The sequence below is a fragment of the Phragmites australis genome, chromosome 5 (genome assembly GCF_958298935.1).
Source record: "Phragmites australis chromosome 5, lpPhrAust1.1, whole genome shotgun sequence".
NCBI classification, from domain to species: Eukaryota; Viridiplantae; Streptophyta; class Magnoliopsida; order Poales; family Poaceae; genus Phragmites; species Phragmites australis.
The window spans coordinates 23,954,525-23,973,841 of NC_084925.1; the positions used below are offsets into that span (position 1 = coordinate 23,954,525).

Here is a 19,317-nt window from a genome sequence, read left to right on the forward strand (position 1 = left end):
TCTGACGAATACATGGCTCCCTATATTTGAATTCGATATCCGATACAACCATCCAAGATCCAATCTGATATCTGAAATTTCTTCTAAATATCCAAGATCTGATTAGCATCTAAATCAGTTTAGACGATCGGGTGAGAGGAAAAAAATCCAGCTCTTTTTCACCCCTGTGATGGCGCAAAGACAACTGTCAACTGCAAAGTCTGCAATGAGAGATGGAGCAAAGGTTCTATTGCTCGGTTGCTCATCGGTGGGGAGAATCCAACAACAGAACAGAGGTGTTTTGTCAAAAATATTTTCAAATAGATTTGCAAAATTCAAAATTTTTAATCTTTTATAAATTATGAGAAAACTTTAAAAATCAACTATTTCATTAAGTGAGGGTTAGTACCTCTAAAACCAAATAAATTGTTTTACTACTTTGCAAAACTTCTAAAGAGTTGTGATAAAGTTTTAAGCCATTATATCAAAACGTTGTTCAAAAGTTTTTCTTAAAGAAAAAGATAGCAAGACAAAAATCGAACGGGAGGGCCCGAAAGCAGAGAGAAAATGTGACGGAATGGCATTGTTTCAAGTAAAAGTCACTTTATAAATCTGGCTCTTTTGCTATGGTCTTGAACAAATTAACTAAAATATGAAAATGAAAGAAAACACAGTGAAATGGCACTACCGAGCACAGTGCATTGCATTGGGTGAACAGAAACAAAGACATGATTCCTGCAAGTGTGTCCCCAAGCTCACAACAACAATGAACAAAAATTTCACAACGTTGAGATCAACCCAGACAAAACATCTAGTATTTGGGCACCTTTATTTCCTCATTCATTTAGCTGGACGAGGGAAAACATGATCTTACAGAGGAATTGAAAACGACTTCTTCAGCTTCTCTACCTCCAAATAAGCAGTAGAGTAAGGGAGGAACTCTGAGAAATGGCTTTGCATCAGATCATTGATTGCAACTGCGAGCTTTGGAATCTCCATGATCTCTTCATTGGTCAGCTTCCGAACAAACCTGGCTGGGTTCCCAGTCCAGAGTTCACCAGTCGGAATCCTTCTTCCAGGAGGCAGAACGGAGCCAGCTTCAAGGATTGAGTTGGTTTCGACCAATGATCCTTCCATGAGGATGGAGTGCTGACCAATGATGCACTCAGGCTCAATGGTGCATGAGCGCAACAGACAGTAGGCGCCCACTGTCACATATCGGTCAACAAGAGTCTCAGCTGGAAGTCCTGTAATCACAAAATTGGAGATGAGATTAAAGCCAACCCTACTCAACACAGTAGCTATTCACCAAGAACTACAGATTTCAACATAGAGTAAGGACACAAGAGCACAACAAGATGAAAGCAACCAAATTTTCCCTGATACGATGGAGCAAGTTGGTCAACAACGATGGTATGTCTGTCAGTACATGAGCCCAAACCAAACTTGACCCAAAGAGGGGAAAATAAGAAAGCAAAATGTCATGCTTCTATTCTTCCTTCAAAGGCAAAATGGAGTCCATTGGATTGAAATTCAATTGTCAACTCGATGCTGGGCATCTAAGGACTGACGCACACACATATTCTAAAGGGAAGTTTGAATTTTGCACAAAAGCAAATAGCAGGTGCAGAATTTTGCAGTGCTTAGACTTACACCTCATCGTGAAGTATGATTAAAATGGAAAAGGAAGCTATCCATCGTAATAAATTCAATGGTTCAGAAAACAAGTTTGTAAGCATTAATATGTGTTGAAGTTATCAGACATCAGAGAAGGACGGATCATGCATAAAGACTACTCCCTCTGATTGCAAATGTTGATCATTTTAGCCTCCTCAACTATTCTCTAAATATAAGTTATTCTCGAACTTCTATGCACTTTTTTCTCTTTTGTTCCCTTGTTGCCCTTGTTTAATAAATGGTACTACTCTCACAAATAAATGAGTTATCTTTTGCAATGCAGAATAAATAAAGGGCAATAAGGTCATTTGATCTACTTTCTTAATCCTTGTGCACAAATCTAAAACGACCTACATTTGCAATCGGAGGGAGTATTGTATAAAAGAACGTTCACAAATGCATACTGCACACAATAGAGATTTCGAATCCAGAACTACTGAGTAAGAAGTGTATGCATAGTAGCAATACATCAGACATAGGTTGGAAGCCTGGAACAATACAATCAGGGATTAGAACTAGTGTTCACAAATTGATTCTAACCGATGCTTACCAGCCCAGCTCATAACAGATGGCAATCATCTTCATCGTCAACAATGATGCACAAATTCTAACCGTACAATCAATTGCGCATATAAACAAGACATTTGGCAAAAAGACATCCAGGTATAAAAGACCTCAACTTGGGTATTCATGTTTTGGAACACGTGTAGCAATAGGTTCCATAAAAATAGGTGTTGCATTAAACTTAATTACAGAGTTTAACATTGGGATCCGCAGTTCAATATGTTGCACAAATTTGTATATGGGAGCATGCCTTGGCACATCACTCTACATAAATAGCAAAAAAAGGGTTAATCGTGCCCAGAGTTTAAGAGGTCAAACTCATGTTATGCATGTTAAGTGTTAAGCCACTGATGAATCCGCTTATGGGCAAAGATTCTCACTAACTAGTTAATACTATAAGATGTGTTCCAGATAACAAGTCAGGAAAATCTCATGAAACAATTCAGGAAAATCTCAGTATAATGACATTCTGCAGTCTGCACAAGTTTCCAGCTGGTAATCGATGGTAACCGCAAACCAGTCATATACTGCAAAGAAAATGTAGCTAATTAAGGCTGATGGCATATGGTAACTCCACAGGTCAACTAAAGCGGTTTTGGCTGGCTGGGCCGGGGCATGGTCACTTGGCAGACGTGAAGGTTTCGATGTGTTTCCCAGTCCAGTATTCCCCAATTAACAGCGCTGATTGTTAGCTCAACACTCAAAGTAGGGTGGAAGTGTCTTTTGTCAATGCTAAAGCTAAACTTGAATCGGTACTTTTTGCCTGCTACTCTGTGGTTCATGCTAAAAAGAACAAGCAAAATCAGATTTCTCAAACATCTAACGAGCTCACAACTGTTCCTGACATTTATAGAACTACAGAAATTCCAATAAACTATGAAAGTTTATCAAACTAAATCATAACAAATCAAATTCCAGGGAATTCAGTATGCTATACAAGATAACTGCAACTGGCTAACTAGTACATTATCACCAATCTAAGAAAGTGTTTTGTGAGTTATGAGAAGAATTCGCCGAAAATGCTAAACACATAGATCACCAAAACTGAAGGTGTCTCCTTGAAAAAAATATGAGTTAAAGGGAGTAATTTAAAATTTGGCTATGAGCTTAAGGGCATAACCAGACAGTAACCACATATCTGAAGGCCTTCACTTTTCAGAAAACAACTCATAACCGCACACACATACCACCCAGCTATATGGATCCTTTTACCATCTAAATGAGTCGAAGATGACTTCGTATTACAACTAACATAACTGGATGGCTCCAACTCCGAAAGACCTTTTATACTTATTACAGTTACAATAACAAAACCATGCATGGAAGCGTGGATATACATTCCTTACCAACCACTAGCTAAGCCATGACACAAATTCTAACCTCACCCATAATCGGCAAATCATCCAGGATTTCAACCATAAACCCAGCCCTCCATAGATGCATTATATGCAAACTCCGGACAACAGCACCAGTCAGAATAGCTGTCATCCCACGAATGCCTCGCAGAGAAGCTGCATCATCCTACGTCCTCACAAAAATCGCCCCTCCATCATTCCTTAACACCTCCTCCAAAAAAGCATGGCAAACAATGGTTCTAGTCAACTCTCAAGATGCGCAAGGCATCATCAAATTTAGAAATTAGTAGACACGCCCGATTCCTCGCTACACCAACAGAAATGAAAACATCTAATCCGTCCCACCGAGTCCTAGATCACCTCAGGAATTCAGGAAGCAGTCATAGCCAGTTAGATCTAGCATTCGGGAAGGTTCCAGAACCGAATCGAGTGAAGAGGTGACCTATGGGTGTCGACCAGGCGGCGTGGAGGACGCATCGCTCCTGGACGTTGGTGCAGAAGCCGAGCGTGATCTTGTTGAGGTCACCCCGCAGCACGGAGCCGCTCCAGACGGAGGCGCCGTCGTGGACGGTGACCTGCCCGGCAAGCACGGCCTCGGGGGCCACGTACGCATCCACCGCCACCTTGGGCATCCACTGGCCCAGTGGCACCAGCTGCCGCTGGCCGCGGTAGTCCCACCGCACCCGATCCGCCCCCACCGAGGCCGCGGTGGCCGCGCTGCGAGGCGGCGGGGTGGATGGCACGGCGGGGGAGATGGAGGCCGTGGAGGTTGCGGAGAGGAGGCGGCGGAGGGAGGGCGCCACCGCGGCCGCGGTGGCGCGGCGGGAGAGGGAGGCAGCCGCCATGGTGGTCGTCGTCGGGCAGGATGGGTTAGTGGAGACGTTTACGACGAGCTACTGGACCGGACTCTTGGGCTGGGCTTTTCTTTGTAAATGGGTCTTTGTAATATATTTCTCTTAGCCCAGTAATTAATTTTCTGTGTATTCGTGGGTCGGGCCATTTAGCTGGCTGTACAGATATCCAATGCAACGTGTTTTTTTTTCCTCTGATTCCAAATGTATGTCTAACTCTACAAATATACAATACAACATTATTTTAGGAAAAAGCTACCCTTATTTCAAATGTATGTCTTGTAGACTATATCACTATTCTCTAAATATAAGTCGTTATAGGACTTATACGCCCTTGTCCTCTTTCTTTTCCTCTTATGCCCCTGTGAATTAAATGCTACAAGGTATGTTTTTCCAATGTAGAATAATTAGAGGGCGGCAAAGCCATTTTTAACACTTTCTTAATTCTTATGCACAAATATAAAACTACGTAAAAACCGGGTTGCAGCAGCTTGTCTTGTTATTAGCAGTCCTTTACAGTAGGATGTCACAATCGATGTTAATGCTGGCTAGAGCCTCTCTAGCAGACTAGCTAAATTATATTTTCTATATCTATATTTGTCTATCTACTTTAAAAATATTTTCTCTTCATATTTCTACACACTCTAGCAGACTAGCCAAATTCTATTTTGCATATCTCATTTACCTATATTTTAATCGTAACAGCTAGTTTTTTCAAATGTCTATTTTTTTAATGGCTAATTTTTTACAACGGTTGTTTCTTGCCATGGCTATATTGCAACGGCTAGTTTTTTGCAATAGCTATATTTCTCCTCTATATATGCGTTAGCACACACTAAACACTAAAATTTCCAATGCAACTTAGGATTTTCAATAATTTTAGAGATTAGTGCATTAGTTTAGGTGAATATTCATGAATCTTCCTGATTTTTGGGAAGTAAATTTATACCTAATTGAAGTGAAGTACAAAAATAATCAAATTTGGGAATTTTTCATTTAAAAATTTGTAAGAGATTTTTAGTTGGAAGTAGTTAAAATGTGTTCTATGTTTTTTATTCTATCAGCACAAAAAAATGGTGTGATTTTAGGAGCTCCAGAAGTTCAACTTTTAAATTTATAAAGAAGGGTAGAAGGAGTAAAGTTTTGAAGCATTTGGCTAACTTGTTGTCTATATGCGGACGCGCGCGGAACCAGTGAACAGTGATGAGGATGGAGGTGGGCAGGGATGGCATGTTGCATGGGCCAGACAAATTTGGTGACTCTCTCCCGCTAGATAGCAAGTCTACCGTGATGGCTAATCTGTTGGCTATTCTGCTGGAGCTGCTTTTTTACGAGAGATGGCAAAATATGGAGATGGCGAGTCGGATGGTCACCCTGCTGGAGATGCTCTTAATAGCATAGATAGATGGGCGGTGTAACAGCGGCTGTAGCTAGGAAGTTGGGGATCGGGAAGTCAGAGCTGAAACTACAGAGATCAGGTGTCACATCTATACTCCTATAAAATACACGAGTTATGGTAGATCTGATCGATCTACACTGTTCACCCGAGTTGATCAATACCGTGCAAAGTTGGGCCCATTCCTACATTTATAAATACATTTAATTTTCTATTATTTGCTTTCATACATAGACGTCTAATATTTATTTTTTATACATTCCAAAGATACTGTCGGTGTATTAGGAACCAGGGGTCCCTGAATCCCGAGACCGGGCCGGCCATCCGCCACATGTCACCATCCCGCGAGGTCCACCCTGCAGGATAAGAAGAAACTAAGTCCCGGGGGAAGGTGCTCGGGGCCGTAGCCTCTAGGTTCCCGAGCACCCTAGTTCCCCGATGATCCGCAGAGTCCAAGTACCGGGAAGAAAGTGCTCGGGAGGTTTCTCACTTATCCCCGAGTACTGTAGTCCCCCGATGATCCAAACACCGAAGTGCTCGGGAGAGAGTGCTCGGGGCTGCACGTGGCAGCCCCCGAGGACTCGGTTCCCCGAAGGGCTCACCGAAGTGTTCGGGAGAGAGTGCTCGGGGCTGCACGTGGCAGCCCCCGAGGACTCGGTTCCCCGAAGGTCTCACCCAAGTACTCAGGAGAGAGTGCTCGGGGCTGCACGTGGCAGCCCCCGAGGACTCGGTTCCCCGAAGGTTTGCGCAAGATCGTCCGACGACCCGAAGGGTCCCATCGTCGGGGTGTCAGCCAGTCAAAGGCCCAATGCCGCATTTAATAGGCACGCGCGGCCTGACATCCTGACATTCTCAGCTGCCCACGCCCCAGTGTCAGATCCTGTCATGCACTGGCAGGGGGGCGTGGGTCCATTAAATGCACGGGTCCCGACCCGTTTCATCCGGGTGCCTCGGGATAATGTTGCCAGAATCGAAGCGCTCCGCCTGCCACCCTGCCCTGGCAGAAGAACAAGATAGGGTGGGCGCACCGGGCACCTCTGAGGCTACCCGGTGGGCCCCCTTAATGGCGCCCGAGGGCATCCATAGTGGCGAGTGATCAGATGCGCGATTGCATTTTTCCACCGCCCCTGTCACTTCGCCAAGACGGAATGATGACGCCTTTCTCCGTGGCACCTTGGCACTCGCACCCCCTCTTTCCCATTCAGGATATGTCGAGGTCGGCGCGCCTATAAAAGGAAAGGATGGAGAACACGTAAAAGGTGTGAAAAAAGAAAGAAGACGCAGACGCTCGAACCAGCTCAAGCCAAGCTAGAACACGAGAGCCTCAAGCTCTCTGTAAGTGGCTCTCTCTTGTAACCAGATACATCCTTGAAGAATTCCCTTCAAGGATAGATATAGCACTCACACAGGAGTAGGGTGTTACGCCCCCGTGCGGCCCGAACCTGTCTAAACCCCGGTGCACCCATCTTTCTCGCACTAGGACGATCATCTCCCACCAGCCACTACATTTATTTCCGTTTCCCGCTTATTTCCCAAACAAGCTCGTTCAGGATCATCCCCCCGGCCGAATCTCTAAAAAGGGGTCTCTCGGGATCCCTGCGACAGGAGTTCACCCTCCGACAGCTGGCGCGCCAGGTAGGGGGGAATATCCCTGGATTGTTTGTTTCGCTTTCTTCCCACAGGAAAAGATGGCCGGTGGGCATCGCCTCCAGCGTTCCGGCTCCACTTCCAGTGACGGGGCACTGCCCGACGCCAGAGGAGGCCCAGTCACTGCTGCGTACCAGCAACAGCCACCATCCACGTGCGCGGTTTTTCCCGCTCAAGGGGATCAAGGCGCTGGGCCCATCAGGGTCACCGCCGCCGCTGCCGACGCACTTTCCGACCCCCAGCAGGTGGTCGGGACCCCGGCCGCCAGATCCGCCTCTGGACCGCGTCGGGTGCCACCACGACGCGGGCTCGCTTTCAGCGAGGCCAGCCCAGGGAGCGCGCTGCTTGCAGCGCATGCTCTCCTTAGGCACCCGCCCGTTCAGGCTACGCCGAACACTCCGGAAGGCCGGTGGATACAAGATGTCGTCGCTTTGGTCGGCACTGCTCGTCGCCAGGTGCAGGCCGGGAGTCCTCGCACCACTTCCCGGCATGGTGCCGCCAGAGCCGGCTCCTCAACAGGCAACACCCGCACGGGCCGAGGGGTCTCCAGGCGGAGTGCCGTCCCCCTGGTCGTATCTGAAGCCCAGGACCTTCGTTTGCGCCTTGACGAGCGGAGGGGCCACGAGGATGCCCGAGTTACTCTCGAGCGTCAGCGGGAGACCCGGCAGGGGGTCGGGGCAGAGGACCAGGCTTCCTCTCTCCCGGCCCAAGGCCACCGGGGATCCCCGGCTCGCCGCCACTCGCCACCGAGGACCCCCGCTCGCGCTGCGGGGTACGGCACCGGCTGCCGTACTTTCACCGCCGAGCTCCGCCGGGTCAGGTGGCCTTCCAAGTTCCGCCCCGAGCTGCCGGAGAAGTACGACGGGTCCATCGACCCCGTCGAGTTCCTCCAGATCTACACAACGGCCGTCCAAGCAGCCGGAGGCAGCGAAAAGGTGATGGCAAACTACTTTCATGTTGCCCTGAGGGGCTCCGCCCGCTCTTGGCTTATGAACTTACCCCCAGGGTCTATCGGCTCCTGGGATGACCTGTGCCACCAGTTCGTGGCCAACTTTCAGGGCACGTTTACGCGTCCCGGTTTGGAGTGCGACCTCCACGCCATCCAACAGCAGGAAGGGGAGACGCTACGGCACTTTATACAGCGTTTCAGCCAGGTTCGCAACACCATTCCACGAGTGGCCCCCCACGCTGTTATTGTTGCTTTCCGGCAGGGCGTCCGCGATGAGCGGATGCTCGAAAAGCTAGGTACGCACGAGATCAAGACCACTGCGGAACTCTTCGTACTGGCCGATAAGTGCGCCATGGCTGCGGAGGCCAGGGCGTGGCATGCTCCTCGCCCCGCCTCCGGCCAGCCAAGTTCTTCCCGCTCCGACAAGCGGGAAAAGAAGAAGAGAAGGAAGCGCGAGGCCGCTCCCGTTGAGCCAACCCAGGTCCCCGCTCACAGGGTGCCACAAGAGCCCGATCACCGGCAAGAGCGCCGGCCGGGTGTCAATCGACGCCCCGTCAGGGCCCCTGCTCGGGCTCCTCCTCGGGCCTCCATGCCTACGAGGGCCCCTGCTCCAGCAAGGGCGCCAGCTCCAGCGAGAGCCCCGGCCCCTGGCCGAGCTCCCGCTCCAGCGAGGGCCCCCGCTCCCGCGGGGCCCAAGCCAGGTAAATGGTGTCCCATACACCAGACCAGATGGCACGACCTCACGGAGTGTCGTACGGTCAAAGGACTCGTGGAGCAGCGCCAGAGGGAGCGCGACGAGTCCCGTGGAGGAGGCGATACTGAGGTCGCCCCCGACAACGCCGAGCTCGGCTTCCAGGAGCCTGAGCACACCGTCGCCTTCATCGACGGGGGTGCGTATACGCCTTCCTCGCGCCGTGGCATCAAGGTCATGCGACGCGAGGTGTGCTCGGCAACCCCGAGCGAGGAGGCCGCAAGGCCCAGGTGGTCGGATACTTCGATCACGTTCAGCATGGCTGATCACCCCGCCAGTACTGCAGCCATGGGGCAACTACCTTTGGTAGTGTCCCCCACTGTCTGCAATGTCAAGGTCGGCAGGGTGCTGATCGACGGTGGTGCTGGCCTCAACCTCCTTTCTGAGGAGGCTTTTGAGAAGCTGCAGGTGTCTTCCCGACGCCTAAAGCCGTCGCTCCCTTTCTGTGGAGTGACCCCTGGGCACTCCCTGCCCCTCGTGCAGGTTGAGTTGCCTGTCACGTTCGGGAGCCGGGACAACTTCCTCACGGAGTGCGTCCTCTTCGATGTCGCGGAGCTCCCTCTCCCCTACAACGCCATCCTCGGGCGTCCGGCGCTCGCCAAGTTTATGATGGCCGTGCATTATGCATACCTTACGGTTAAGATGCCCGGCCCCGCAGGCTCCATCTCTGTGCTCGCCGATTCCTGCGGCGCCGTCTCCTGCGCTGAACAGTCATACATGGCTCTGGTCTCAGCGCAGGCCGAGGTCGATGGCTCTACAGGGGGCCCGGGACCCTCTTCATCCAAACCCCGACTCGCCGCCGACACCTCTGTTCCAACGAAGGAGGTTGTGGTGGGCGAAGACGCTACCCAGGTTGTCCGTATCGGCAGCAACCTGGGCAGCAAATAGGAAAGCGCGCTCGTCGCCTTCCTCCGGGCTAACGTAGACGTGTTTGCCTGGCAACTGTCCGACATGCCCGGGATCCCTAGGGAGGTGATCGAGCATCACTTGGCGGTGCGTCCGGACGCCCGCCCGGTGAAGCAGAAGGTCCGGCGGCAGGCGCCAGAGCGCCAGGAGTTTATCCGCGAGCAGGTCAGCAAGCTCCTCAACGCCGGATTCATCCGAGAAGTCCTCCACCCCGACTGGCTAGCAAACCCAGTCATCGTCCTAAAGGCCAATGGCAAGCTCCGCATGTGCGTGGACTACACCGTCCTAAATAAGGCTTGCCCTAAAGATCCCTTCCCCTTACCTCGCATTGATCAAATTATAGATTCAACTGCGGGATGCGATCTTTTATGCTTTCTAGATGCAAACTTTGGGTATCACCAGATTCGCATGGCCGTAGGGGACGAGGAAAAAACTGCTTTTACCACCCCGGTGGGGACTTATTGCTACATGTCAATGCCTTTCGGCCTGCGCAACGCTGGGTCATCCTTCCAGCGCACTATTCGTATTACTCTTGACTCGCAGGTTGGCCGTAACGTCGAGGCTTACATCGACGACCTCATGGTCAAAACCCGAGACCGTGCCACCCTGCTCGAGGACCTTGCCGAGACTTTCAACAGTCTCCGTTCTACCCGCCTCAAGCTCAACCCGGAGAAGTGTGTCTTCGGGGTGCCGGCGGGCAAGCTCCTTGGTTTCTTGGTCTCTGGCCGAGGGATCGAGGTCAATCCAGAAAAGATCCGGGCCATCGAGTAGATGCGACCCCCGATTCGACTCAAGGAGGTCCAGTGCCTCACCGGTTGCATGGCAGCCCTCGGGCGCTTCATCTCCAAGCTCGGGGAGCGAGGGCTCCCCCTCTTCAAGCTTTTAAAGAAATCCGGTCGTTTTGACTGGACGTCGGAGGCCGAGCAGGCCTTCCGCGACTTAAAGAAGTACCTTACTTCGTCACCCGTGTTGGTGGCTCCCTTTCAAGGTGAGCCCCTACTACTCTACGTTTCGGCCACTCCTCAGGTCGTGAGCGTAGTGCTGGTGGTGGAGCGCGACGAGTGTTTGGGGCCGGGTGCTGGGTCCCAGCTCCCAGAGGCCCCCGACCACTCACTTGTCCTCGCGGCTCCCCCTGGACAAGGGGTCGAGCCCGAGCACACTGCTCTTCCCAGCCAAGGAGTCGAGCCCGAGTGCCCGGCCAGCCCCGACCGTGCCGCCAACCCTGGGTGCTGCAGTAGCCCCCCGGGTGGAGCCGCCGTCCGGGCTCGCCGGGTGCAGCGACCGGTGTACTTCGTTAGCGAAGTCCTCCGGGAAGCCAAGACAAGATATCCCCAGGCGCAAAAGCTACTCTATGCCGTGCTCGTCGCCTCCCGGAAGCTGCGCCACTACTTCCAGGCGCACAAGGTCTCGGTGGTTACCACTTATCCACTGGGACCCATTCTCCGGAACCGGGAAGGCACCGGGCGCGTTGTCAAATGGGCAGTAGAGCTGGCGGAGTTCGACCTACACTTCGTCAGTCGCCAGGCAATCAAAAGCCAGGCGCTCTCCGACTTCTTGGCAGAGTGGACGCCCGTCCCCTGCGTCGTCCCAGAAGAGGTCTCTGCCTATCCCGAGCACGACGTGCCCGGGTACTGGGTCATGCACTTCGACGGCTCCCTCTCGCTGAAAGGCGCAGGGGCCGGAGTGGTTCTCACCTCCCCAACGGGTGAAGAGCTCCGGTACGTCATACAGTTGCAGTTCCGCGCATCCAACAACATGGCGGAGTATGAAGGTCTCATCGTCGGCCTCCGGGCTGCGGTGGGACTCGGGATTCATCGCCTCCTGGTCAAAGGGGACTCCCAACTGGTCGTCAACCAGGTATCCAAGGAGTACCAGTGCACGGATCCTCAAATGGCGGCGTACGTGGCTGCAGTCAGGAAGCTCGAGAGACGCTTCGACGGCCTCGAATTGCGGCATATCCCTCGCCGCGACAATGCTCCGGCCGACGAGCTCTCTCGCCTGGCCTCCTCACGTGCGCGCGTCCCTGCCAGAGTCTTTGAAGAAAGACTCGCACGGCCTTCCGTCCTGCCTGCCGAACAGGATGAAGGGGAAACCTCGAACTCAATTCAGGGGACCCTGGCGGTGCCCTCAGTGGGAAGCCCCGTCAGGGCGCCGCCGTCCGGCGAGTGCGCTGTGCTCGCCGAATGTTCTCAAGATGCCTCGTGGATGTCTGACATCCGAGGGTACTTGAAAGAAAAGTTCCTACACGAGGATGAGGCGTCTGCCGAAAGAGTTACTCGGCAGTCCAGACGTTATGCCATAGTAGATGGGGATCTCTACCGGCGTAGCGCAGGAGGTGTCCTCCTGAAATGCATCTCCCGGGCAGAAGGCGGCGATCTTCTCGCTGAGGTCCACGAGGGCGAGTGCGGTGGCCATTCATCGTTCCGCACGCTGGTCGGGAAGGCCTTCCGGCAAGGTTTCTACTGGCCTACGGCTCTCCAGGATGCTTCCGAGCTGGTTCGGCGCTGCAGGGCATGCCAGTTCCATGCAAAGCAGATTCACCAGCCAGCTCAGGCTCTTCATACCATTCCCCTGTCATGGCCTTTCGCGGTCTGGGGTTTGGACATTCTGGGTCCATTCCCCCGAGCAATCGGAGGCTATGCATACCTATATGTCGCTATCGACAAGTTCACCAAGTGGCCGGAGGCGGTCCCAGTCATCAAGGTGACCAAAAACACGGCACTCCAGTTTATCCGCGGCATCACCAGCCGCTTTAGCGTCCCGAACCGGATCATCACCGACAACGGCACCCAGTTCACAAGTGCCTTGTTCGGGGACTATTGCGAAGATCTCGGCATCAAGCTCTGCTTCGCTTCCGTCGCTCATCCTCGGAGCAACGGGCAGGTCGAGCGCGCCAACGCGGAGATACTGAAGGGACTCAAAACCCGGACCTATAACGTGCTCGCTAAGCATGGGAAGGGATGGGTGGACGAGCTGCCAGCCGTGCTGTGGGCCAATCGGACTACGCCAAGCCGCGCCACCGGGGAGACGCCGTTCTTCCTCGTCTATGGCGCCGAAGCAGTCCTCCCCTCCGAGCTCACTCTGGGCTCCCCTCGAGTGCATGCATACTCTGAGGGTGAGCAGGAGCGGCAAAGACGCGACGACGTGGACTACTTGGAAGAGCGCCGGCGGCGTGCCGCTGTCCGGGCGGCTCGGTATCAGCAGAGTCTACGGCGGTATCATCTGCGTCATGTCCGGGCCCGGTCTCTCGAGGTGGGGGACCTAGTTCTCCGACGTGTCCAGTCGCGCGAAGGAATGAATAAGCTATCCCCTGTGTGGGAAGGTCCTTTCACCGTGATCGCGGTCCCGCGGGCAGGTTCTTTCAGGTTGGCGACGGAGGAAGGACAGCCACTCCCGAATCCGTGGAACATCGAGCATCTCCGACGCTTCTACCCGTAGATGGTCGTGCTCGCGGCTCAGGTCAGCAAGGCCGGGGGCTTCTCCCCGCCCAAGTAGTCCGAGGGCTTCGCCCCTTGGGTAAGTCGCTGTCGCCCAACCTTGTAAATATTGCACATTCAGTATTTCGATAAGCAATCACTATGTCAAAATATTTTTTCTGGATTCCGTATGTTTAATCTGTCTGGTGAGGTGCTCGGTTGTGCGAGAAAAAGTTCGCTCTCTCATTTTCCCCGCTGATAAAAGAATACCAATCGGTATGCATGCGAGCAGTCGCCGCTGACTTACGTCTGGCATGGTAGGCTGTGGTGTTCGGTGTCGTGGCAGGCTCTCGGGCACTACCGAGTTTCGGGGTGCTCTAGGTAATCCCATCGTTCGAGCCGCTCGAATAGTCCGAAGCTCGGGCCCCCGGAGCGGGCTGTTGGTGCTCGGTCTGGTCTGTCATACCCGGGCGCCATCGAACCATAGGACCTCTGGGTTATGCCTCTGCCCGCTCTTGTCCGTCGGTTTGGGTGTTCGAGAGGTCTCGGGTCGAAAACGAGAGCAGTCTATAGCAAGTACCGCACTAACAGAGCGCACCAGACAAAGAAATTCTATATTCTCTCTTAAGTCACAGGCTGGCAATCGCGAGCAGTTCGGCCGCGAGGGCTTCGATGCCCCGGTCTCTGGTCGGCCCCAAGGGTCCTCGGGTGATCCTACCACTTATGCATGGGTGGTCGAGATCACCCGACCCTAGGAGCCTCGTATGCCTCTGGGCGCTCGGGCGCTCCGTTGAAAGAATCAAGTCCCCAGGCACCCGAGCTCGGAAGCACACCCCTCCTGGATCGGTTGGCCGGAAGGCCGACAGCTGTCCGGTGAGTGGTTATATTCAGACAAGTCTGCTTTAAGTAAATTTATGTCCTCGAGTCACTCTCGGGGGCTCTCGCGCTTTAATGTGTTCGGCGAGGTGGTCTCCTCGCACGCAAAAACCCTACCACGTGTCTACTTTTTTCCAGAATGACAGAGCGGTTTGTAGAAAGGAGTAGCGCGCGTGCGGTAATGTCTGACCGAAGCCCTTCGTGGTGGTCGTGGTGTTCGGTCCGCTTTTAAGGACCCCGAGCACTACCGAGTCCTCGGGTACCTTGGGTAATCCTATCACTCGAGCTGCTCGAGTAGTCCGGAGCTCAGGCCTCGGGGGCGGGCTGTCAGTGCTCGGTCCGGCCCGTTTTAAAGCCCGGGCACCACCGGGCCACGAGGACTCTTGGTCACATTCTCGCCCGCACGCGTCTCCCTTCTACTAACTGAGTGGTCGCAAAGTGAAAAAGTGTTCACTAGGTATGGCGTGTTCCGAGCAGGATCGATCTTTCTCCCGGGCAAGGAAGTCTGTGTCTTTGTTTCTTAACTTAGGCAAATGCGGACTCGCGAGAGCTCGAAGGCCGACTACGCCAGCAGCAACGATCCGGATAACTTCATTCTCGGGGACGGAAAGGTCGGGAACGGCCCGACTGAGTACTCCCCGGGACTTCCGGACAAAACTCCAGAAGAAGCATCAAACACTCCGAGAAATTGGAGTTGCGAGCTCAAGGAAAAACTGCCATTAATATTCACAGGATAGATACAAGGCATTTTCTAAAAAGTTCACTCCTACATCTACATTCATCAAGACAACAAAAGAAAAAAGACTACAAAAGATCTAGTCGGCCGCAGAGGCGTCGGCTGAATCCTCTAAGTCGTCCCCGGGGGCTGGTGGCGGCGACACCTCTTGCCTGAAGCCGGCCGCCACCACGGCGGCGGTACTCCGGACCGCTACCCGGGCGGCCTCTCCCTCAGCCTCGACCACTCCCTCCCGCGCCGGCTCCAGCGGGAAGTTTGGGTCCCTGCTTCGGTAGCAGGCTAGAACGTGCTCGGCCACCGCATGTGCCAAGCCACGTCCCTCCCGGGCGGCGAGTTCCTGGACTGCCCAAGGCAGGGCCTCGAGGCGCTCGCAGACCTGCTGCAGCCCCAACACTTGTCGTGCGGGGCCATCGCCCTTCTCGCCTTCAACGAGCCGTCCGAGACCACCCTTCTCTACGGCCCGCCGCATCCGCCGGAGTATATCTTCCAGCATATGCTCGAGGTTGACCCGCGAGACAAAGGCGGTCTCGAGCTTCTCCTTGGCGGCCCGCAGCTGCGCCTCGAGTCCCTTGTTCCCGACCGGACCGAAAGAACCGCCAACTGCTGCGGGGGCGGCAGCCTGCTTCGCCTTGGCCACCATCTCGGATAAAGCGTGTTCGCGGGCGGCCAGTTCCGCCTCATGCTTCGCGCTCTGCTCCACCCTGGTCGCTATGGCCGCCGCCGTCGCGTCAGCCTCGCCTTCTCGACGACTCAGTTTGCCTTCTCGGCGACTCAGCTCGCCCTCCCGCCGGGCCAGCGCGTCCTCCTTCTGGGCCGCCGAATTCTCCCGGGCGTCGAGGTCCGACGCCGACAACTCATTGTCCACCTCCCGGATGGAGATGTTCTCCTCCCAGCGGTGGATCTCTTCTCTGATCTTCCGGAGGTCGTCTTCCCAGCGCTGGAGGTCGGCGCGCGTCTTCTCGGCCGCGCCCTCCCGGCGGGTCAGCTCGGCTTGCCGCTCCTCCGCCGCCTGCTCCCGGGCTGCGACTGCCATCTCCCTCTCCTGCGCCTGCCCCATCCTGGCAAGGGCCTCGGTAGCTTACTGCTTCGATGCCTCAGCCAGGCGGGCGGCGTCTTCTCGTTCCCGCGCGGCCTCTGCCCGCACGGTCTTCAAAATTTCTTGTTCCCGCGCGGCTTCCGCGCGGATGTCATCTAAGAGCTTCTGCTCCCGCGCGGCCACCACGCGGGCCTCCTCCTGGGCGCCCGCCAGCTGCGCCTTCTCCCACGCCAGGCGGGCGCGCTCAGCTTTAAGCTCCCCCTCCTTGGCCTCCACCGCTGCGCCCAGCCGCCCGACCGCTACTTGGACTCCTTCAATGGTGGCCAGGAAAGGGTCGGCGGGCTGGCCCGCCACCGGTGGGGCCCAGGCTTCTCCGTAGAGTGCCTCCAGGGGGGCCGAGCTCTCCGCAGGGCCCCGCGCTGCCATCCGCCCCGGGCTCTGCCTGCCCGGGGTAGGCTCCACCGGCGCCGAAGACTCGGACAGCGGCCGCATTCCCGCATCGGCCGCCCTGTCCGCCGGCCCCGGCAGGGCATCCACCTCCCCCATCATCCGCCCCGGGCTCTCCGCGCCTGGGGTAGGTTCCGCCGGCACCAAAGATTCGGATGGCTGCTCCGTCTCTATCCCGCTGGCCGTCGCCTCCGCCTCTCTTCCGCTGGCCGCCACGACGATTGGCGCCTCCGCAGTTCCGGTGCCCGCCTCCGTCGGAGCTGCAGGCGGGCTCGTTTCTGGTCTCGGCGCCCGCTCTTTCTCCGTCGCAGTAGCACCTGCGGCCGGCCTACGGGAGACAAATGAAAAATGCCGAAGCTTAGTTCGGGCCAGAAATGCCCATGGAAAAGCAAGAAAGGAGACTCAACGATACCGCCATTTGGCTGCTGGGAGCCTGATGTCCGGGTCCGGTGCCGTCGGTCCGGACTCCTCGCGCCGCCTCTTCCGCTGGGGGCTCGGCTGAACCGCTGCGCGGGCCTCGGGCGCCGCCGTGCGGGCCTCGTGTGCCGCCGCGCGGGTCTCATTTTCCGCCATGCGGGTCGCGGGCGCCGGTGCAGGCCCCATCCGCACCAGGCGCGGCTCCAGCACCGGAAATGCCGCCGCTGCCGTTGGCGACGGCCGAGAGTCTGGCACTAGGATCAGGGCCCGGGGACGCTTTTCCCGATCTCCCGGTGCCACCTCCTCGACAATTTCGGTGGCGCCCTCCTCCCTGGCACGGCGGTTGCCACCTGCGGCGGCCCCTTTGCCAGCCCGCGACGAGCTGCCAGCGACCTCCTCGCCAAGTAGCTCCTCCAGCCCGGGGAGTTCGGAGGCCTCGGGACTCCGGCTTCTTGGCCGGTCCACAGGCCCCTGGGCGTCGAACTCCGGCAGCCCGCCATAATGGCCACCCGGTTGGGGTTGGCGCAGAGCGCCATCTCCGGCCACGGGAGCTCCGTCCGGCCCATGTCCTCCGTTCCGGTGATCACCCTTGTCATCCCCCGCAGTTCCGCCTGCCCCAGATCCCAGCTCGCGCCGATCTGGGTCCTGGTGATGTCCTCTGACCCGGTATAGAACCAACTCGGCCGGGCCCGCTCTCGCAAAGGCGCCAGCCGACGGCGCAGGAAGTCTACGACCACCATGACGGAGGTCAGCCCGGACTCGCGCAGCTCCAGGATGCACTCCAACACCGGCTTCAGCCTCGCGTCTTCTGGCGGCGGCGCCTCCCACGTCGATCGCTGAGGTTCCGCCGCCACCTCCGGCAGCTCGAGGCGCTCATGGGGGTCGACGTCGACGAAGAACCAGTCCCGTCGCCACTCCTCCCACTTGCTGCACAGCACCTGGGGAATGTAATGATCCCCCAGGCCGTCCCGGAGCCGAAGGTTGCAGCACCCCGCGACGTCCGCCGTGGAGTGCCCCCTCTTCTTCCCCACCGGCCGAAGGACGAAGAAATGGTGAAGCAGCGTCGCCGACGGCATCACCCCTATGAACATTTCGCAGAGATGCGTGAAAGTCGCCAACACCACCAAAGAGTTGGGGCTTAGGTGCACCAGCTGAATGCCGTACGTCTCCAGCACTTGCAGGAAGATGTCGGAGGGTGAACTCCTGTCGCAGGGATCCCGAGAGACCCCTTTTTAGAGATTCGGCCGGGGGGATGATCCTGAACGAGCTTGTTTGGGAAATAAGCGGGAAACGGAAATAAATGCAGTGGCTGGTGGGAGATGATCGTCCTAGTGCGAGAAAGATGGGTGCACCGGGGTTTAGACAGGTTCGGGCCGCACGGGGGCGTAACACCCTACTCCTGTGTGAGTGCTATATCTATCCTTGAAGGGAATTCTTCAAGGATGTATCTGGTTACAAGAGAGAGCCACTTACAGAGAGCTTGAGGCTCTCGTGTTCTAGCTTGGCTTGAGCTGGTTCGAGCGTCTGCGTCTTCTTTCTTTTTTCACACCTTTTACGTGTTCTCCATCCTTTCCTTTTATAGGCGCGCCGACCTCGACATATCCTGAATGAGAAAGAGGGGGTGCGAGTGCCAAGGTGCGACGGAGAAAGGCGTCATCATTCCGTCTTGGCGAAGTGACAGGGGCGGTGGAAAAATGCGGTCGCGCATCCGACCACCCGCCACTGTGGATGCCCTCGTGCGCCATTAAGGGGGCCCACCGGGCAGCCTCAGAGGTGCTCGGTGCGCCCACCCTGTCTTGTTCTTCTGCCAGGGCAGGGTGGCAGGCGGAGCGCTTCGATTCTGGCAACGTTATCCCGAGGCACCCGGATGAAACGGGACGGGACCCGTGCATTTAATGGACCCACGCCCCCCTGCCAGTGCATGGCAGGATCTGACACTGGGGCGTGGGCAGCTGAGAATGTCAGGATGTCAGGCCGCGCGTGCCTATTAAATGCGGCATTGGGCCTTTGACTGGCTGACACCCCGACGATGGGACCCTTCGGGTCGTCGGACGATCTTGCGTGAACCTTCGGGGAACCGAGTCCTCGGGGGCTGCCACGTGCAGCCCCGAGCACTCTCTCCCGAGTACTTGGGTGAGACCTTCGGGGAACCGAGTCCTCGGGGGCTGCCACGTGCAGCCCCGAGCACTCTCTCCCGAACACTTCGGTGAGCCCTTCGGGGAACTGAGTCCTCGGGGGCTGCCACGTGCAGCCCCGAGCACTCTCTCCCGAGCACTTCGGTGTTTGGATCATCGGGGGACTACAGTACTCGGGG

At 55.6% G+C, this 19,317-nt stretch overlaps 1 protein-coding gene across 1 annotated transcript; it reads right to left on the reverse strand.

Annotated features, from left to right (window-relative positions):
• Positions 1-658: 658 nt before the first annotated feature.
• LOC133918976 (gamma carbonic anhydrase-like 2, mitochondrial) lies at positions 659-4,486 on the reverse strand. The gene is made up of 2 exons (XM_062363153.1): positions 4,018-4,486; positions 659-1,226 (listed from the first exon to the last, which is right to left on the reverse strand). The coding sequence occupies exons 1-2, from the start codon at positions 4,418-4,420 to the stop codon at positions 850-852; spliced, it is 780 nt and encodes a 259-aa protein (XP_062219137.1). The 5' UTR covers positions 4,421-4,486; the 3' UTR covers positions 659-849.
• Between the last annotated feature and the right edge of the window lie 14,831 nt (positions 4,487-19,317).

Bases quoted from the DNA above. Each gene is read 5' to 3' on its own strand.
- LOC133918976 (XM_062363153.1), bottom strand. From the start codon at position 4,420: ATGGCGGCTGCCTCCCTCTCCCGCCGCGCCACCGCGGCCGCGGTGGCG. The intron at 1,227-4,017 runs GTCACCTCTTCA...TTGTGATTACAG, and splicing joins CGCCTGGTCGACACCCATAG to GACTTCCAGCTGAGACTCTT.